General features: G+C 43.4%; 1 protein-coding gene across 1 annotated transcript in view; it reads right to left on the reverse strand.

The window, feature by feature from the left end:
• The window catches only part of CC2D2A (coiled-coil and C2 domain containing 2A), a 415,347-nt gene that overhangs the window by 247,600 nt on the left and 147,393 nt on the right, over positions 1–20,354 (reverse strand). The window contains exon 15 of the mRNA XM_085642396.1: positions 10,493–10,725. Coding sequence (XP_085498522.1) covers positions 10,493–10,725 — 233 coding nt within the window. The remainder of the gene's footprint in view (positions 1–10,492; positions 10,726–20,354) is intronic.

Here is a 20,354-nt window from a genome sequence, read left to right on the forward strand (position 1 = left end):
CATCCTGCTGAGGAGGTTTGCAAAATCATTGTCCGAAGGTGTTCTGCTAACAGATGAATGTTGTGATGTAGAGCCCAATCTCCAAATGGTTAGAGACAGGTGAGATAACTTTGGAGAATGTGTAAACCCCTGTTTTAGTAGTCAATACATGGCTGTCAGATTAGTTGCATTGTCCGTCCGGTCTAGGATAATCTTGCTGATCAGAAGAGGAAGGAATGCTTTCAATGCTAGGTGAACAGCTTGACGCTCTAGGTAGTTGGTGTGGAGACAGAGTTGTTTGTTGTCCCAGAGACCCTGGCTTGTGAGGTCCAGCTAGTATGCACTCCATCCCGTGAGTGATGCGTCTGTTGTGACAGTGATGTGGGGAACAGGGTCGTGGAAAGACCACCCCTGTAATAGGTTACTGATGTCCACCACTGCAAAGAGTTATTAGTGCAGTGGTCTATCAACACTAGATCTTCTAAGTGACTTTGTGACTGAGACCACTGTTGAGCTAGGCACTCCTGTAATTAATGCATGTATAATCGTGCAGGAGGTACTATGGCAATGTAGGAGGCCATCATACCTAAAAGACGCATGCCTGTCCTCACTGCAAGTTGTTGATTCATTGGAATAGGGGTACTAATGCTTGGAAATTGTGAATTCTTGTAGTATTGGGATAGGCTAACCCTTCTTGTGTGTTTAGAATAGCCCCTAGATATGATTGAACCTGCAGTGGTTGAAGTTGAGACTCGGGGACATTGATGGAAAACTCTAAGCGATGGAGCAGATGCATTGCATTTTGAGTGTGTTGTTGATACTGCTGATGAGTGTTAGCTTTAATAAGCCAATCGTTCAGATATGGAAACACATGGACTTTGCGTCTGTATAGATGGGCTGCTACCACCGCTAGGCACTTAGTAAATACCCGAGGTGCAGTAGTCACCTCGCAAGGGAGTACTTTGAACTGATAATGTTTTTGGCCCACCACAAACCTGACATATTTGCGATGTGATGGTTGTATTGGTATGTGAAAATAGGTGTCCTTTAGGTCTAGGGAAGCCATGAAGTCACCTTGTTGGAGAAGTGGGATCACATCTTGTAAGGTGACCATATGGAAGTGCTCTGGCAGGATGTACTCGTTTAGGGGCCTGAGGTCTGGAATTGGCCATAGAGATCCGTCCTTTTTGGGCATTAGGAATTATAGAGAATATACCCCTGAAACCTATTGAATTACAGGGACGGGTTCTATAGTTCCTTTGAAAAGAAGAGCTTGGACTTTCTGTTTGAGCAATGTTTGATGATCCGGTGATAGTCTGTGAGTGCGAGGTGAAATGTTGGGAAGTGTGGTAATGAGCTCCAGACACTAGGCATTCTTTGAATAACGTCCAACACCTATTGGTCTGATATAACAATTAGCCATTGGGTAGGAAATCTAGTAAGCATCACCCGACAGGTGTTATATGGTTGGTGGGTAGGAGAGGGAAGTAATTGATTGGAGATGGGTGTTGCTCCACCCTTACTTCTTCCTTTAGCATTGTTGACCCTGTCGGAGCCTCGGAAACAATCTCTTGGGGAGGAATGTTGACTTTGATTACAGTGATAGGAAGTGGATGTGTCGGAAGAGTCTGCCTTGCAACCTCCACAGTATTTGCAGGTGCAAGAAGAGCCACGGGGATTAGGTGTTTGGAGGGCCCCCATTGCCCTCGCTGTCTCCATATAATTTTTATTTTGTTCTAGTGTTTGGTCTACTTGTGGATCAAACAGATGTTCTTTAGCCAATGACATACTAAGGACATTCTGTTGCACCTCTGGTTTGAAACCAGAAATATGGAGCCATGCATGGCATCTGAACAAGATGCAAGTGTTGATACCCCTAGCTGAAGTTTCAGCAGAGTCTAAGGCACAGCGTATTGAGGTATTTGAAATAAGCATACCTTCAGAGACAAGCTCTTGTCCTCGCTTTTTGCATTCCTCTGGGAGACACTGAAGCAGAACCTTCATTTCATCCCAATCACCACAATCATAATGAGCAAGTAGGCCCACTGAATTGGCAATATGCCAATGGTTGGTGTATTGTGTCACACCCCTCCTCCTTGCCACATCAAAATGCTTCCCTCTTTGTCAGACAGAGGGGCATCTCAACTAGCTTGAGCGTTAGCAAGCTTGTGAGCAGTGGTGATGACAAGCGAGTCTTGTGGTATTGGCCCTTCATGTAAATGGGATCAGATGGTAAGGGCGTATACTTCTTATATACACTGGGCATGAAAACTCTAGCCCCAAATGGGTCTTTCAAGATGTCCTCTGTGTGTCTTAACATGCCTTTTAGAATAGCGAGATACTGGGTAGCCCGATGAGTGGTGGAAAGGGTTTCATAGAGAAAGTCCTCTTCCAAAGGATCTTTATTGTATTGTATTGAAATTGCATTTATATAGTGCTTACTGACCCGATGAGGCATTGAATCGCTTTTTCTACGAGTAGCATGCTACTCCCGAACCCATAAATGATTAGTGGTGAATTTGTATAGTGAAAATATGAAAGTAATTTGAACTGTGGAGATGCTAGTCAGTTATTCTGATTGAGAAGGATAGTGGAGGGATAGAAAAGGGGAAAAGGTCTGCATATATATAGCGCTTGCTACCCCTGATCAGGTGTTGAAGAGCTTCTTCCATGAGTAGCACACCACTCCGGAACCCATAAAGGATTAGTGGTGAATTAGTATAGTGAAATATGAAATTAATTTGAGTGGTGGACATGTTAGTCTGTTACTTGGATTGAAAAGGATATTGGCGAGATAAAAGGGAAGGATTTAGATTTTCGTTTTTGCTTGTTTTGGAGCTCATAGCAGTAGGAGGAGGCTTTGGATGAGTAAAAGGGAGGTGGAGGCGATGAGTAAAAGGGAGGTGGAGGGGGAACAGTCAGATTGTTTTGGGGACAGCAATAGTAAAAAGGAGGTATGAGATGATGCAAGGAGAGGTCAAGTAGGGAAGGTCACAAAAGGGGTATTTTGGGGATCATAGTAGTGGCATGGGGTTTGGGATGAATGAGAGAGTGGAGGTAATGGATATATTGATAGCGGTATTGGGTGAGAAAGAGGGTAGTGCATTGGAAAGAGTAGTATAAAGGGGTATGAGATGAGTCAGAGAGTTGAACTAGAAGATATATTGAGAGCGGTATGGGGTGAAAAATAGGGTAGTGCATTGGATATACTGAATTAGAAATAAAAGCAATAACTAAGTAAAAGTAATAAAGATATAGATCCATAAGTACATGGAAGGTATATAGATGCATAAAGGAAGGTTGTATATGTAGATTAAGGATGCATTAGATAAACTATGGCTTTCAAGTGTTGTACTTTAAATAAGTTTTATTTATTCATATATATGTATATATATGTATATATTTATATTTGTAGATGAATAGTGAAGCAATTGTAGATAAATAGTTATGATAAAATGATTTACTTATTTATGCAGTCACTAATACACATGTTAAAAACATAGGATAATGTAACTATCAGTACTATGTACATTTGTTAAGCAGAACTAATGAATATCTATATATAATAATTTTTTTAAACATAAGTATTTTACACGTTTATACAAAGCAATACACATATATAGGTACATATCTTCAGTAGTAATAAATGCTTATATACAGAAAGATATGCTGTATATTTCTATCTGTTTGTGTATGGTTGTCATGTGGGGAAGAGCCAATTCTTGAGTAGTTTTCTGAAGTTAAGGTGGCTATCTGTGGATCTTATGTTGGGGGGTAAAGAGTTCCATAGTTTGGCTGCTTGAACTGAGAATGATGTGCCACTAATTATTTTTTCTTGTATCTTGGGATTTTGAGGCAAGGTGCCAATCTAGAGCGGTCCCGTTCCAAGTATCTCTTTGTGGGTGGTACATAGCAGCTTGACCGTGTATCTTCTAGCAACCGGTAACCAATGCAGGGCTTTCAAGGCAGGGGAGATATGATCTTGCGATTTTATCGGTAAGAGCAGTCTGGCAGCCGAGTTCTGAATCTGTTGTAGTCTTTTCATGGTAGTTAAAGGTGATTTGTGGTAGAGGCTATTGGCGTAATCGAGTTTGGACAAAACAAGGGAGATGGTAGCTTGGACCTTGTGTGGACATCCCAAATGGGGGGAAGATTTGTCGCTGATTTTTTTGTAGTTCCAAATCTCGATCTTGCTAGTTTGCCCACTTGGACATTCATCGATAGCTTGGAGTGCATGGCCATTCCGAGGTTTCTTACTTCCTTTGATACTTTAGGTGGTGTTCCCAGATCATCAAGCCACGCGGTGAGTGGGTCATAATGTTTCCAATTGCCACACTTGAGTATTTCAGTTTTGGAAGCATTCAATTTGAGATGGCTCCATGTCATCCATTGATCCATGGCTCTGAGACAACAAAAAAATTGGCCAGTTCTCAATGTCTTTGGGGCACTGCAGTTGAAGGAGTATTTGTATATCATCTGCATAGTTATAGCATTTGAGGTGAAACTGATTGATCAGTGCCGGTAATGACTTCATGTAGATGTTGAAAAGCATGGGCGAGATAATAGAGCCTTGAGGGTCCCCTGCTTTTGTGAAGTACGGTTTGGGTGAGAATGGTGGGGTATAGATGACATCAGTTCTGTTGTGAAGGTAGGACACGATCCAGTCTAGAGCAGTCCCCTCTATGCCGGCTCGTAGGGTCTTTGTAGCAGAGTGTCATGGTCAACTGTGTCAAAGGCAGCCGAGAGGACCAAGAGAAGTAGTGCAGCAACCCTGTTGCAGTCAACTGTATTCGTCATGTCATCCCAGATGGCAAGGAGGGCAGATTCTGTGCCTCTTCTTGGACGGAATCCCATTTGGAAGTCTGACAGTATGGCATTCTCTCCAATGAATTGTGACGTCTGGGCGAAAGCTGTTCTTTTTTTATCAATTTGGCCAAGAAAGGTCCATTTGAAATCAGTCTGTAGTTGTCAGGGTTCAGCGGGTCCAAGTTTGTTTTCTTCAGTAATTGGCTTATGTATGTCTTTTTGAGTTCTTCTGGAAATATTCGGTATTTAAGGAGTTGTTGATGATTCTCCTTACTGGAGTGGCAGCAGAGGTTGTTAGAAGAATTGTCTTGAAGGTTTGCAGTGGACACGGGTCAGAAGGGCTGCCGGCAGGCCCGCTTGCTTTGACCAGGTTCATAAATAGATCATGTGAAATGTGTTAGAAGGAGAATGTGTTAGAAGGAGCGGAGAGGCTGGGTTAGAGTATTCTTGGATTGTAATTTTTTAAAAGGGTGAGTGCTGATGCACTCACCCTTTTAAAAAAGGGATGAGCTGCTCCTGGGAAATTTGGTTTACAAAATTTATTGAGAATTTTATAGAATTCGTTATTTGCACATTTAGCATTTTGAATACTGTCTCAGTAGTATTTTTTCTTCGTTTTTTTGATAGCTGATTTGTACAATCTGTTAATTTTCTGTAGGCGAAGTTTGTCTTGGTTGGAGTTTGTTTTGAGCCGGGCACATGCAGCTTTCTAATTTGTTGTTTTATCTCTTGTATCTCTGTATTTCTCCAAGGTGCTTGTTTTCTTTTGTTCTGTTGTGTGGTTTTTAGTGGTATCAGGATATCAAAATCTTCCTGTAGCCACTCATATAGTTTTTTAACAGAATTTATTGTTTCTTGATCTCTATATAGTATGTCTGGTTCTGCGTCAGTGAGAAGGTTGTGGATGTGATGTTTTTTCTTAGAAAGTGATCGAGAACTTATTAGTAGACAGGATAAAGAATGTGCTTTGGACATAGTGTGACTTTGTTTTGTAGAGGAGTGAACAGTATTTTGTGGCCTTTGCTTTGGTGTGCCCTTAGTGTTCGTGTTAGGTATATGAGGATAGAAATTGTGTTGCTTTTCGGCATTGTGTTCCTTGTCCAGCAGGCCAAGAAGTCATTTTGATGGGTCTGAGTGCATAGGGGGTGGCGATGGTGTTCGAGAGCAAGTTGGTGCGTTGTGTTGTTTTTTAGTGTAACCTCTTTGTGCAGTAGACATGGAAAAGTGAAGTTGTAAGGTGTGGCATGTTGCTTATTTTGTTTGAGTCTGTTTAGGGCAAAAGGTGTATGAGTTAGGGGTGGGGATGCAGCATGTGGGTCATGTAGTAAGGTTCTAAATTGTCCAATGGATGAGAGACAGTTGAAAGAGAGTTGCTGTGATGCTGTATATGTGTTGGATGTGGTGGAAGAGCAAAAGCTTGGTATTGGAGTTTGTCCTTTGTGTAATTTGAAAGGTGGGTGAATGTTTGTAGTTTGTGATGAAAAGTATTATGAGTTGTTGTGCTTGAGAGATTTTATTGTGGTGGTGTGTGTAATAGGTTTTGGTTTTGAGGAGCAGTTAAAGGAGATGCTGATGTATTTGTTTTATGAGGTGGATTTGTCAATATAGTGTTGTTTGCGAGTCGAAGTTGGAAGGTAAAGGAGGTGGTGATGTGTTTCTGAGTAAAGTGTATGTTGTGTGTAAGAGGAGATGAAGTAGAGTTGTGAGTGTTTGTCATAGACTTGTTTGCTGCAAGATGGAATATGTGTGGTGCAGTGGAGTGTAACTGTTGTGTGGTTGTCTTATTGTGGTCGAATGAAGAGGAGGGTGTTGGTTAGAGAAATGACGGAAGGCTGAGTATAGCTTTGTTAGTGAAAAAATGGCTCTATTAGGAGTAACTTGAGCAGGCAGTATGTGTGTGGTTGGGATATAGTTCAGTGTGGTGTGGAATTGGGTTATGTTAGTCATGAGTGGATTGGCTAGGTGTATAGGATAGAGTTGTGTACTGTTTGTAGGTGATGGTGAACATGTGTGATAGCTGGGATAGAATGGTGTATATATGTGTGGTTTGTGTGGTTTTGTAGTGGGTGCTGGGACACAGAATTGTGTACAGGGTTAGTTTGTAGTAAATGAGTAGAGTACATGTGCTGTGTAGAGTTGTATGTTGTGGAATGCAGCTGATCTGCCTATAAGCTACTGATATGATGTTGAGTCACCAGGAGGGGAGGGATGGGCAGAATACAGATCGAGGTCTAAGTCCCCTGGAGGGTTGATATCATAAGTATCCCAGGGGGCGGTATGTGATGAGGTCCCAAAAGTGCCTTGACCCCAACCCTACCTACCTGCATCATCTTGTGGAGACCCCTGAGGTGAAATATGGAGTGGGTCTAATATAGATTGTTCTATGTTGGGGGCTTGCTGCTGCTGGGGCCCAGGAGGAACCGCCATGGAGGCTTACCTCCCTGCTGGAGGGCCCTGTGTGCTGGCCTCCCTGGGCCCAGCTATGCCCCATAGACCTGGAAGAACTTTTCTGCTTGGACCTTTTGTTTCTCTTTAGATCCAGGACTTTTGCTTGCTCCTAGCGCCTTGTGAGTGCTCTGATTTTTAATCTCCAGGAGAGAGGAGCTGGCATCTGCAGCATGCTGCTGCCAAGAGGTCTGGAGTGGGAATCCCGACGTAGGGATTCGCCTGAGAAGCGGTCTGCGGAAGAAAAGCATGAGCCCACCCTGCATTTGCGCGGAATCTAGGAGATTGCCAAACGGGCTGCTGCGCTGCCCACGGCGACCCGGAAGTCAGGCAACAGCCGCCTAACCGGGGGTGGAGCTACGCACCCTCTGGGGCGGAAGTGGCAGTGCGGGACAGTCGGGGCTCCCATGCCCGAGGGAGAGCCCCGCAACATCAGCTGAGGAGACCCAGAGAGGCAGAGCCGACGAGGAAGGCCGTGCCTCGATCCTGCAGCGACCAAAGAGCAGCAAGACGGGCGGAAGCTGCAGCCGGTGAACAAGTGGGGCTCCCGTGCGTATGGGAGAGCCCCGCATGCAGCAGCAGTATGGCAATTGCGGCGGAGGGGGCCGCCCACATCTGCTGGAAGAAGAACTGCCCAGGAGAAGACCGGAGGAGGCAGAGATCCTCGTAGGAGAGCCCTGGTGAGTGGGACTCCGATTGGGCTAGGTCTGTGTCTGCCTCATACAACGTGGGGGCATAGTGAGAAGTCCCGGAGTGGGACTAGGGGGCAATTTGTTGATAGGAGCCCCGGAGTGGGGCCCCAAAGGCACCGCAGGTGCCAATACTAATTTTGTTTGCCCAGTTGCCCTACGAGAGCGCTGGGCAGCTGCAACATGGGGGCCAGTTCTTTCAAGTAAAGGAGGGGTGAGTACACCCCATGCCCTGGCGCATGTGCGCACCTTGTGGACGCTGCTGAGGCAGCCAGGGGGCCCTGTGAAAGGTCCCCCCCGAGAACCCTGACAGTTGGGACAGAGGGCACTTGAGCCCTAGAGGAGGCCAGCTGGCCTGGGGGGTCATAGGTGGGATGATGAAAGGGCGCAAGGCCCTAAGGTGACGTATGCACCTTGTAGAGGTGTTACTGTGGTGCACTACTGAGTTCCCGCCTAATATGCTTATGTCCAATGTCATTTGTGCGTAATGTTATGCCTAATGTAATTCTATGAGGTTTTGGGATGATGCCTGATGCGTAATGGGGTTATGCTAAGGTGATGCATACAATGATAATTGCGTAATGTGATTTATGCTTATGAGGTTAATGCATGATAGGTTTATGCTAATTAGGTTTGGGCCTAATGTGTTTTATGCCTAATGTTATGTTTATGAGGTTCATGCCTAATGTGTCCTATGCCTAATGAGTAGTGTGGTTTAGGCGTAATGTGAGTTATGCATAATGTGACTTAGGCCTAACGTGATGCAGACATAATGTGTTTATGTTGCAGGTGATGATGCGAAGTGCCTTATTGTACCAGTAGTTACTGGTTGTGTTTTACATTTACTTACCTGATCGGATGGTTCTGAACGTGGCCCGATTGGCCTGGTCCTGTATATAATCCCCTGTGAATATTGCCTAGTGATAGTTGGCACAGTGTATATGTGTGATTATGATTCTAATGTGTTTATGAGAATACAAAGGCTATTTTTGATATAACTTTGTGTAGAGTTCCTTCTGTAGTGTGCCTAGTGTGTTGCTGCTGTATGTGTGTTGCGCAAACGCTTTACACATTGCCTCCGGGATAAGCATGACTGCTCGTGCCAAGCTACCAAGGAGCTGAGCAGGGGTTATCTTCGGCATGTAACTCCCTTGCCCTAGCTAGAGTGGTGGTTTCTGCCTTGCTTTGGCGCAAGCCTTAGCCAACCAAAAATCCAATTTCTAACACCAGTGTTTGTGGATGGTGGGGCGTCCGAACAATTTGCTTGGTGTGGCCAGATGGCAGTGGTCGACTGAGGGCCTCTGTATGTTATTCCAGAGGGTCCAAGTATCTTTTGGGCTGATCAACATGATGTTGAGGGACAGGGTGTACCAGACTCACAGATTGCTAAGCCGGCATAACTTCATCCATCTCCAGGTCGGCTTCGAGGATAACGTCAGACCTACCATCAATGAGAAACCCCTCTTCCTCCGCAGCTGACGGCTGAGGGTGTTCTTCCTGTTCTTTGATGTCATGACTGAAGATGTCTCGAGGATCCTTGATGCTCCTCTGCAACATTTCGAGCCGACGAGCACAACGGTCTCCTGGAGTGGAAGGAGTCGCAGGCGTCGCAATCCGCTTCTTTGTGTTCTGGTGATTAACACAGATTACAGACACTGTGTAGGTCGTTTTGTGAATACTTTGCGTGGCAGCAAGGGCAGTAACGAAGGGTGGCCATCACCAGCAAGGCATTCTCTGAGGAACATGATGGAGACTAAAGAAAGGCCCGAAGGTCAAGGCCCTGTAGGGGCTGTGGTCGAAGCAACTTGACTGGATGAGCGATTCAGATATACCTCGATACGCAGAATGGAAAATTCAATCAAAACCATACCAATGATGGGAATAGTGTTTCACGAACCGAAACGAGCACCGTTACAGCATTGAACCAGAGCGCAGGCACACATGTCCGAACCTGATGATGGAAAGAAAATAATCTAACAATGGAATCGATTCCCATGTGCATTATCACCAAGAGGAGTCACTCTACCTCATGCCTCGAAAGACTTCTTTGAAGGAAAACAACTAGCACACATCTGGAACCAACACTCGATGGCAGAAGTATGCAAAGCATGTGTATCTACAGCCACACATGCCTCGAATTTCAGTTGTTCAAGACTGACAACCTCAGAGAATCAGCAAACAGCACTGGTATGCTAGTAGATTACATTTGACCTCACCAATGGGTGTATGTCAACCAAGCAGAGGAGAGGGCAGCTCACTATCTCTATCTCATTATCTCATTATGACATTTGACATTGTTTGTAGACCCTTAACATGTTTAAAATATAGACAAACACATTGCAATATGAATCTTCAGGAAGCACACAATGGAAAGTAGTGAAACGTAGCTAAAACATTTGCTGTAATAGGTGTCACGAAACAGATTTAGTCTAAGGATGAAATCACTGTCACCTCTGCATACAAATGACTGCATGCCAGACAGATATACAAAAAAGCAGGGAAAAAAACATTCAAATAAAACAAGGTATGTGGTGACTAGAAGCCTGCTGTCTGAGCACTCTTCTACAACTTACCTTGGGCACTGATCATTAGGTGTCACAACTCCGGTCAGGCTCATCTCTGGGATTAAAATGGGTTCTCCGGGTTTGCGTCTGATGTTGGCAGCTTTGACTCGCACTTGCTGCTCCACCTCAAGTCTGTCCACTGGCTCTGGAGGTATGGGCTTTACTAGCTCCTGTACAGGTTCAGACTCATCTGTTGGTTCCTCCTGGTCTTGAGTTGCCTTTTTCCTCTTCTTCTTTGCTTTCTGTTTACATAGATTCAGTTAATATTAATCACAGGCTAGACGACTTATAAGATGTTGTTAAAAACAATGTTGCAACTCAGTCATTTTGGGGGGAGGGAGATCATCGGCATGTTAGAGTACACAAGACTATTCAATTTCCCAAGTAAATTCAAACAGTATGTTTACACATTACCGAAGCGAGGCTGAAAAGTTCTGCATGTTTATATGTCTACATATTGGGGAAAAACTGCCAAATTATGCATTGCTTCAAAATGTTGAGGCATATAAAAGCACTTAAACGTAACAGGTTGTTGAAAAGTAAAACACGGAACAGTACAACCAAGACACGTACAGAATGCCTGTAGAAGAGTACAGCTTATCTGTCAAGGCAGCCCATTTGTCAATTTACTTGCTAAATCTCTTCCCTTCTGACAAAATGTGAGAAGAAGTGAGCATCTTAAATCATTGTAACTCATGATAACATTGAGAATTGTGGTTGGACGAACCTTTCCCAAACACATGGCACTTAAGACATCCCTATAAAATTAGGCCATGCTTCAATTTAAGGCTGGTGTCTTAATGCATGTTTCTACACTAAAAATCCTGCAAAAGATTTGCCAAAGAACATAGCTTCATGTCTATAAAAATACATATTGGGAATACAAAAAGTATTTGTAAAGGTATGTTACTTGAATCAGACGATTACCACTGTCTAGGAACCTAATGACCAGTGTGAGACTGTATTTACAGTTTTAAGCCAATTTATTTTGGAAATGATTTACTAACGAGAAGAACATTATACATGTAATTGCAGGCGATGAGAAACTGAAATCCGTTTGCACCTTATGCTTACGTGCCACTAAAACATACAAAGTATTAGACTGTTTCTCAAACAGCATGCAAGAAAATCAGGAATAGGTTAAAGGCAATGTCCCAACAAACTAAACTGGAAAAATTGGAAGACAACTATGTAGTGGCTTAAGTTGCAATCCAATGTCTATACAAATAAAGAGTGCAATTATGATTTGCGATGTGGAGGGTGACAGAATTTATTTTCCTTTAATTATGCTCTGATGGATTATCAATAGAAACTATTGAAATAATGCTAAATGACTGTTTAATAAAGAAAATACTTTAATGGTGTAGAGTTTTCAAACTGTCTAGATTTCCTACTGGAATGGAGAAATGTGGTGTTTGCTTACATTTCTATATGTTGTACAATACATGTTTCAGACTTTAAATACAATGTAAACTATCTTACTAAATTAGAAGTCTTAAAAAGCAGCTCAATTGTATTGAAGATTTTAAAACGGGAGACTGGTATTATTGTGTGCTCAAGTATGTAACCACAGAATCGAAGTGGAACTAAAAAATGCCACTCTTGCAATTTAAGAGGATATCCTAGCTTGTACGTTCATATAGCCATCTGTACACCCATCCAGGGAGCAAGAGAGTGCTGAAGAAGGAAAGGAGCCACAAGACATGATTTGTGATTGTTTGCAAGGAAGCAAGATTTTTGTAAATCGTGTATCCTAAGTTGTGTAGATGTAGGGTTTTCTGAAGAGAAGAGTCTCCGGTGCTTTTCAGAATAAAAACAGTGCTTGGAAAGGTCTGATGGGGACGTTGTTCTGTAGTTCTCTTTCCTCCAAACGTTCTTTCCAGTCCTGGCTTCTGGTGAGGCCCTGTTGACCTAAAGTAATTATTTTCTCTGCCAGACCTGGAGGGGCTCCATTTTCTAGTGGTCTTTCATGTCATGCAGTTACCTTGGGTTTGGATGGGAGCCAGCATAATTCTATCAGGGTTGCAGTAATATGACTGAATGAGACATCCTGCTGACTATGGGATGCCTTTCCCAGGAGAAACTGTGGTGTCTGGAAGAATGCAGAGCAGGGTGTTGCTTATATTTAGGTGTGAGAAAGTCAGTTGCCAGGAGCTAGGGTTCCACTTTCTTTCAGAAGAGAGATTTGGCAACACGCTGTCCTGCTTTTCTTGGCAATGTGTTCCTTGAAAGAGAGGTGGACGTCAATGGTGAAGATAAGTTATTTTGCCTTCAGAGTCAATTTGGGATAAACTCATCTAAGTTCAATTGAAAATACCATGCTTGAATGTTTGTTACTACTACCAATGGAAGGAATAATGTCTTGGTTGGGTTGAGTGTAGGCACCGGGCATCCAATTCTGAATGAATCTGAAGCAATTTTTGAGTCAATGGATATTCCGAACATGCATTGCAGATTTTCAGGCAGAGTTGTGTGTTGTTGGCGTATTACTGGATCTTGATCTGTGCTTGTAAGAAGGGTTTCAAATGCTTCCTGTAGGATTTGAGGATAATGGGGACAGAATTGAGCACTTGGGGTGTTCTGCCAGAGAAGGATAGTTTCTGGGATTTTGAATATAAGGGTGGCAGTGGTTGAGGTAGGAAATACACCATTGCAGGACTCTGTCATAAAATCCCATATGCGCTATAAAAATGAAGATTAGTGCATAGTGGTGAACTGTGTCGAACGTTGCCAAAAGTACAACTGGATGAAGAGGCAGGGGGCTGATTTGTTGCTAATCAGGTGGGTGCTAGGCAGATGTTGAGTATCTTAAGAGTAAGGCCTGAAGCCAGATTTGTAGTCCTGTAAAAGGTTACCCCTTCTGATGTGATATTGCAATTGAATGAAGACTGAATGAATCCTTACGTAACAAAATAGTAGCATGTTTCTTTGGGATTGCAGTCTAGAGATAGGTAAATTCACCTGCTTATACACACTCCCAAGTGACTACACCTTATTGGATACATGCTCATGATTCTATAACTAAAATGTGCAGGTGACTTCCTTTCAGGAGAAATAGCATTAGTCCAGATATTCAAACATGAGATACGTGACTCTTCCTTTTCAAAACCTGATCGCCCATATCACCCGATACACCTATATTGCTCAATCATTTTCATGACTATATCAAGTGGTTTTGAAAGTGTGGCTTCCTTTTGTGAAAAATAGTTCCACTGGTTTTAAGAAAAATTCAAGTCGAGGGAAAGCACGCCATACCATTCCAGTTTTAACCAAGCTATATGTAAATCAGTCTTTGCCCTGCCCTCCATGGGACAGCCCAGCCCGCACTGCCAGGCCAGGTCCTCCCTGGACTAGAAACAAGCATCCTGGGACCAATTTCGGGGTATCACCACTCACCAGCCAGACTAGCTTGAATCTTGTGGCGTATAGAGCCCGGGACCCGCGTTGGGCATACCCTTCCTATTCCCAGTGACAAATGTAAAAAGAACAGATGATGGAGGGAATGCTGAACAAATGAAACATTCACCCCTGTCACAGATCTGGGTTAAATACATCTGTTTTTTGCACGCCATGCCATTCCAGTTTAGACCCACACACATGCAAATGAGTCTTGACCGTGCTCACCAGTGGATTCATTCAAGCTAGCCTGGCTGATGAGGGTGATACCCAGAAAACGGTCCCAGGATGTTTGTTTCCGTTCCAGGGAGGACCTGGCCTGGCAGTTCAGGCTAGACTGTTCCCATGAGGAGGAGGGTCAAGACTGATTTGCATATGGCTAGGTCCAAACTGGGGTGGCGCAGTGAGCAAAAGAACAATGGATTCAACCCAGAATGAGGGTGAGTGGTTGAAAAGTTTCAGCACTCCGTCCACACCATCCAAATGATACAGAACAGTACTGATCTGCATCAGTAGAGCTGTGTACGAATCTCAGTATATGATTAGCATTTGTAGTAGAACAAATCAGAGGTGCACTGGCTATGCTGTGTATGCACTGACAGAACTGTAGGCCGATCTGTGTGTTGAAATACTTTCCTCTCCACCTACGCTGACCCTATTGCTCCTACTCCTTCCCTCTTCTGCACATCTTCACTCTCTCACTACCAGCTCTACTACCTTCCCCTACCCTGCCGTCCTGCACACATTATATATGATTTTCTTTCTGCTTCACTCCTCCCCTTCTGCTCTCAGTCTTTCTCTGTAACCACTCATGTTCCTGCTCTCTCTTTGATTCTTCGTATGACCTTCTGCACACACCTTACCTATCTTCCATCTTCTTCCTCTGAAATCCCTTCTCTCCTGACCCCTGATGTCCGCAAGGGCAATAAAGTTGGAGGTCATACACAAAATCCATGGCTGTGAACCTATGGCTTGGCTCCTGCTCCCCTACCTGGTGGATATGACCTTGAGGGGAAGCATCAACACCATAATCCATTCCATCAGAGGTGGAAAAGTTAGGAACTGCTGGTAAAGAACTTCTTGGGTACTCCTGTGACCCTCAAGTCCTCAGGGTAAGCTTCTAGGAACCAGTTCTCTTTCCATCCACGGATCTTGCAGTGATCAGTTCTTCATGCTCATCCGAACCTTGTTAGCCAGAGGTCTTTCTGCCTTTTCTGGCCCTGCAGTAGGTAACTAGGAGGTCAACCACTTGACCCTTAAAGCACTTCCAGTCCCTGAGCACCAGCTGCAGTCAGGAGTCCTTCAGTCCTTTCCTCACATCAGGTTCTTTTTTCTTCATGTGTTGTCTTCATAAGTCCAGGTGTGTTCTGAGGCAATCGTGGTGAGGTGCCAATATTTTCCTTTGTACTAGTCAGTGACTGGAGAATACCCTACACTCAGTTATGTCCACTTGCTTGCCCTATGTGCACCTCCTTTTGCAGCACTTCCTATCGCTTTACTATGAAAATTACCAGAGCCCTCAATCTCAAATGGGTAACCCCAATCTCCACCTGGAGGGGCTCGGACTCTCCATTATTTATTGGTGGTATCCCTGTCAGGACCAAAACAGGTTTTCCCTCCTATTGGCATTGGAGCCAGTTAATCTAAGAGGGTCTAAGGGTGGAATAATAGCAGATCCTGCCAGCCTCATTTCTCTGCTTCAAGTTCTAAGAAGACGTGTGAAGGTTGTCCTAGGTTCTGCCAACTCTTCCTGCCCCTCCCAGATTGCCAATTCCTGTTAAGTGGCCAATTGTACACACCGCCCCAGCTTCATGACTCCAGTGGCCAAGCCTTTCGCCTCTGCATAAGGGCATTTAACTCCCAGCTAGGTATATGTGCTGAACCTCTGACATGGACTAAGAGGCAATACTAGTTTTAAATTGATTTCTAAGGCAGCGCAAAATATAGTTTTGTAAGGTTAATTCTCCACTATCAAAGTTTTCAAAAATCTATTTTCACTATTAAATTCAAGTTTTGGTATTGAGTGAAAATATAGTTGAATCATTTTACTAGCATTTTCCCAAGAGAAGATAAAAAACACATATTTTAATGACACCTACACCTCTTTATGGAAAACCTAACCTAACATTCACAGTGAAAATAGCTTTTGGGTATTGATTCATTGTGAGGGTACACTATTGCCAATACATAGGGACACACACACACACATATGTATATATATATATATATATATATATATATATATATATATATATATATATATAAACACACAGAAGAATCAAGCACGCAGTTCTGTGAGTCTACAAGACACTTTAAAGGTGACATTCATATATATAGAATGCATATATATACATACATGGCAAAAACTGCATCTAAGCATGGGCACAATAGTATTTCTGGCAGTGACACATTTTTGTCATATATTTGGGTGGTGTAAATACATAATACAACACGCATATACCAATTACCTTGCACGGCCACTAGTATAATATCTGCACCAACTCAAAATGGCCTTACTTTAAAGGGAAAACAATTTTGCAGTTCAATTTTAAGGGCAAAACACATTATGGCATGAAATAGCAGTGTCACGGTGCTCAGAGTCGAAATACCAGCGAAGATAGGTTTCAGAAAAAAGTTCAATATCCGAGGTGACCATGTAAAAAAAGGCAGATTTCCTACAGTGAATATGAAGTTTACACACAGCTCTCTTCAGCAGGATTGCCCACTGAACTATCTCAGTGGAATTCAAACCAGCGAGCTACTGGTTAGACGGAAATCACTTAAGTCAGTGCATTAACTTTCCATTCAATAGTACTGGGTTGCAAACCACTAACTAAGAAAATCTGTGAATCTGCCCCTCTTTAATATAACATTCCAAATTTCCATTCCGGGAAGCATTTATGACATATTACTCAAATATAAACCCATTAAAAATAAGTATCACAACTGTGGTCACATGATATATGTGACGGCGTCAGTCAGTTTTTTAAGTTAATATTCCGCCTCCTGGGACTTGCTGAATCCTTTTTACAATGAGGCAATCAAAACTTCAAGCTGCAGAGTGAAAATTGCTGCTAGCAATAAGACAGCCATCTCTAAAAATATGGGCTGTGTTGGTCTCAATCAACTTCAATGGTGAATTGGTTGTTGTAAAAAAGTGGGGTATTAGAAGAGGGGATGAGAATCCGCCTTAACTAACAGCCACAACCGTTGTCAGGGTGAACCTTCAAAATCCCTAAAATCACCTGAGCTCAAACCCCTGGTAGCTATAACACTGAGCAGACAGGCTTAACTTACAGGCAAGGTGTAACATATGTATGCAGCAGTCAAACAGTAATAAAGTTCAAAAAGTATACAGGACAAATTCCAAACCAATTTAGACAAATAGAGTAAATTTGAATGAATAAAACGACACCCAAACAACAAACATCTATACGGGAAAACAGTGTTCTGAAAAGTTTAAAGGTCAAAATAGTGCTAAAGAAAGTTCAGCACCAACCACAGTTATCTGGTTGCGCTTGACTATCACCAGGCGCAAGTTAAGGCTGACCTTGCTTGAGTGCAGGTTAAATATAGAAACCATGTTGACCTGGTTGGAAGTTTTACCTTTGAACTTATTCTCTGAAATCAAAGTCAGAAATCCTCAGTAGTCTCAGTAGGCTGTGGCTAAACAGGGATCTATGTCGTCAGATAGCTGCTGGACGAGGTGTTAGTGAAGTCGCTGACTTTTGGTAGAACAGTTCTGAGTGGGATAACTTTGAATTTTACGCCCAGAAAAGTCCCTTTGCTAGCTGGATACTCTTCACACCTTTGGCCAGTGAAGATTTCTACCTTTGGTCTTAGTTAATTTTCTGCAGCCCGGATTCTTCTGGCGAGGCAAGGCTGAAGGCCATTGCTTAAGAATAGGGCTCCATGGCAGTTCGGGCTGGACTGTTCCCATGAGGCACAGGGTCAGGCTGATTTGCATATGACCATGTCTGAACTAAAGAACGGTGATGGATTAAACCCAGATCAGTTGATTGGCGGTGAGTGCTTGCAATGTTCAACACTCCGTCCATCATTTCCTTTGGTTTTGCTTTGTTCGCCATAAGTTGGCAGAGTATGCTCAGACGTGAGTCCCTTGCTCACTTTGCCACTGGATTCAAGCAAGCCTGGCTGAAGACGGCTGAAATGCCAGAAACCGGTCCTAGGAAGCTTGTTTCTGGTCCAGGGAAGACATGGCTTGGCAGTTCGGGCTGGACTGTTCCCATGAGGCACAGGGTCAGACTGATTTGCATATGGCCATGTCTGAACTGGGGTGGCAGAGTGGACTAAAGAACGCTGATGGAATAAACCCAGATCAGTTGACTGGGGGTGAGTGCTTGCAATGTTCAACACTCAGTCCATCATTTCCTTTGGTTTTGCTGAGGGCTCCATAAGGCCAGATACCTTCTCCATGAGGTCCCATTGAAATGGATTTTCTGCTGTGGAAAAAATCCAAGTTGGAGCAAACTAAATGTTTAGCCCAGTGGAGCACCTTCTTTGGATCAGCTTAGCAGGTTACTGACAGTCCACTGGAGGTCTTTGGATTCAAAACATTTCCCAGTCTCAGGAAAAGTAAGAGGAAGTACACTTTAACACCAGCCAAAGGACCAGGGCATTGGAGCCAGTAGTTGGTGGGTCAAGACTAACTAGAGCAGAGGTCAGCAGGAGGGTCCAGGGCAGGTCCAGTTGGATTGTGTCAGTTGACAGTTGCAAAAAAGGCCTCTTGTAGCTTGTTGTGTCCCTGTAGCTTAAATAGGTCAGATTTATGACCCTTGGTGTCCACTTCTTTGTCCTGGGTACATGAGGGATAGCAGGTCCAGACTTCTAGGTTTTTGTCAAGTCAAAGACATCTGTTCCAGTCCTCTTCTATTCTTCCAAAGGTCCAGAAAGTGTTCTTAGGAGGGTACTGTGGGTGCAACATTTATGTATAACACCAGCCTGAGGGTGAAGTGACCCCTCCCCCAACCAATAGGGTTAAAGTCCCCTGGAGAAACCTTACCCACATTTGCAGCACTTCCTGTGTGCCCACCTCTAAACAATCCATAGGGCCTCTCTCTGCCTAAATCCAAGAGGGTGAAACCCTTCTTCCCTTGAGTCTGTGTGCCCAGGAAAATGAACAACTCCTCCTCTGTTGTCACTGTACACCAGCTCTGGTGGCCAGTTAATCTCCCACTGGGTTTGGAGCCTGCCTGGCTTGGAGGGAGGAAAGGGATTGGAGGAAGGAAGGGATAGAAGGGCCCTGCCCAAGTGTCAGATAACATTTGCCCGTGAAAGGGTAGGTCACCTATTTAAAGTTAGTTAAGTTCCTAAGCACAGCCCATATGGTCTTCCTGGCAGAAGACAGAACACCTCCCCACACCCAAGAACCCTCAGCTCTGGGGGAAGGTTCACATCTCTTTAAGGGAGCAATTCAGCTGACAGTTGTGAGTTACCATCGAAAAGGTAACTTTCTAAAAGTACCTTTTTCAAAATATTAATTACAAATCCTACTTGGTGAATATGCCAGCACATCTCTCATCCACAGAGAGATGGGCAAAAATCTCCACTTTGTGTAGCTCCCCTTCTGCTATGGCAGTCCTTAACAGGCACAGGGTTACCACCTAAAATGTCACAATGCAAGCATGAGATAGAAATGCCCACCAACTGCACTACAGAACCCTTACTTCCCTGATGATTAAATACAAGAGCTAGATTAGTGGTGCAATGTAATTGCAAACACTGAAATAAGTGTAAAGACCCTTTAGGGCTTATATACGAGTGACATTACTATTGGTGTAGTAACTTGCTGACATCTGCAGGTTCCTATCAACACACATACATCGCTCAAGTGGGACTATATAACAACTCACAAGCAAGTGACCACTGCTGTGATTAGGCTTAAAAAGCTAATGCAGCAGTGCTTGCAGCTCCGCCTTCCTCCGGCACATAGGTGTGCTTATGATTCAGGACCAGCAGACTGTCAAACTCTTGCTGCACATTTGTTAGGGGCAAAAATCATTTAGCAAATGGGCAACCAGAGCCTCATAAACTGAGGCATAAGATTTTCAAAACATCATAGAATTTGAAGAATACTTCAAAACAACCATCTGTAAAAAGCAATCTTTCTTGTTTTTTTATTTGACTAGCTACTTTTAACACTTGAAACTAAAATAAGATGATTTCTAGGTATACCTCTGGGCTTCATAAGATAAAGTTTCCAAACCATCTACAGGAAAAAATTGTGGATCGCAGCTCTGTGAACTGATATGGAAGGGGCCAAACATCACAGAACATCTTTGTCTGTTGATACAAGACTGCTGAAGATATCAAATGGCTTAGAAGTCAGCTATTTTTGGTATGGGTCCGTCAATGTTCTCTAAAAAGATGTGAGGTAATTCAGAATACTGAGAATCTTTGAAAGAAATGCTATAGCAAAACAGAACACATATCCATATACTTTTACTACAAAGTC

The sequence above is a fragment of the Triturus cristatus genome, chromosome 2_2 (assembly GCF_964204655.1).
Source record: "Triturus cristatus chromosome 2_2, aTriCri1.1, whole genome shotgun sequence".
Classification (NCBI taxonomy): domain Eukaryota; kingdom Metazoa; phylum Chordata; class Amphibia; order Caudata; family Salamandridae; genus Triturus; species Triturus cristatus.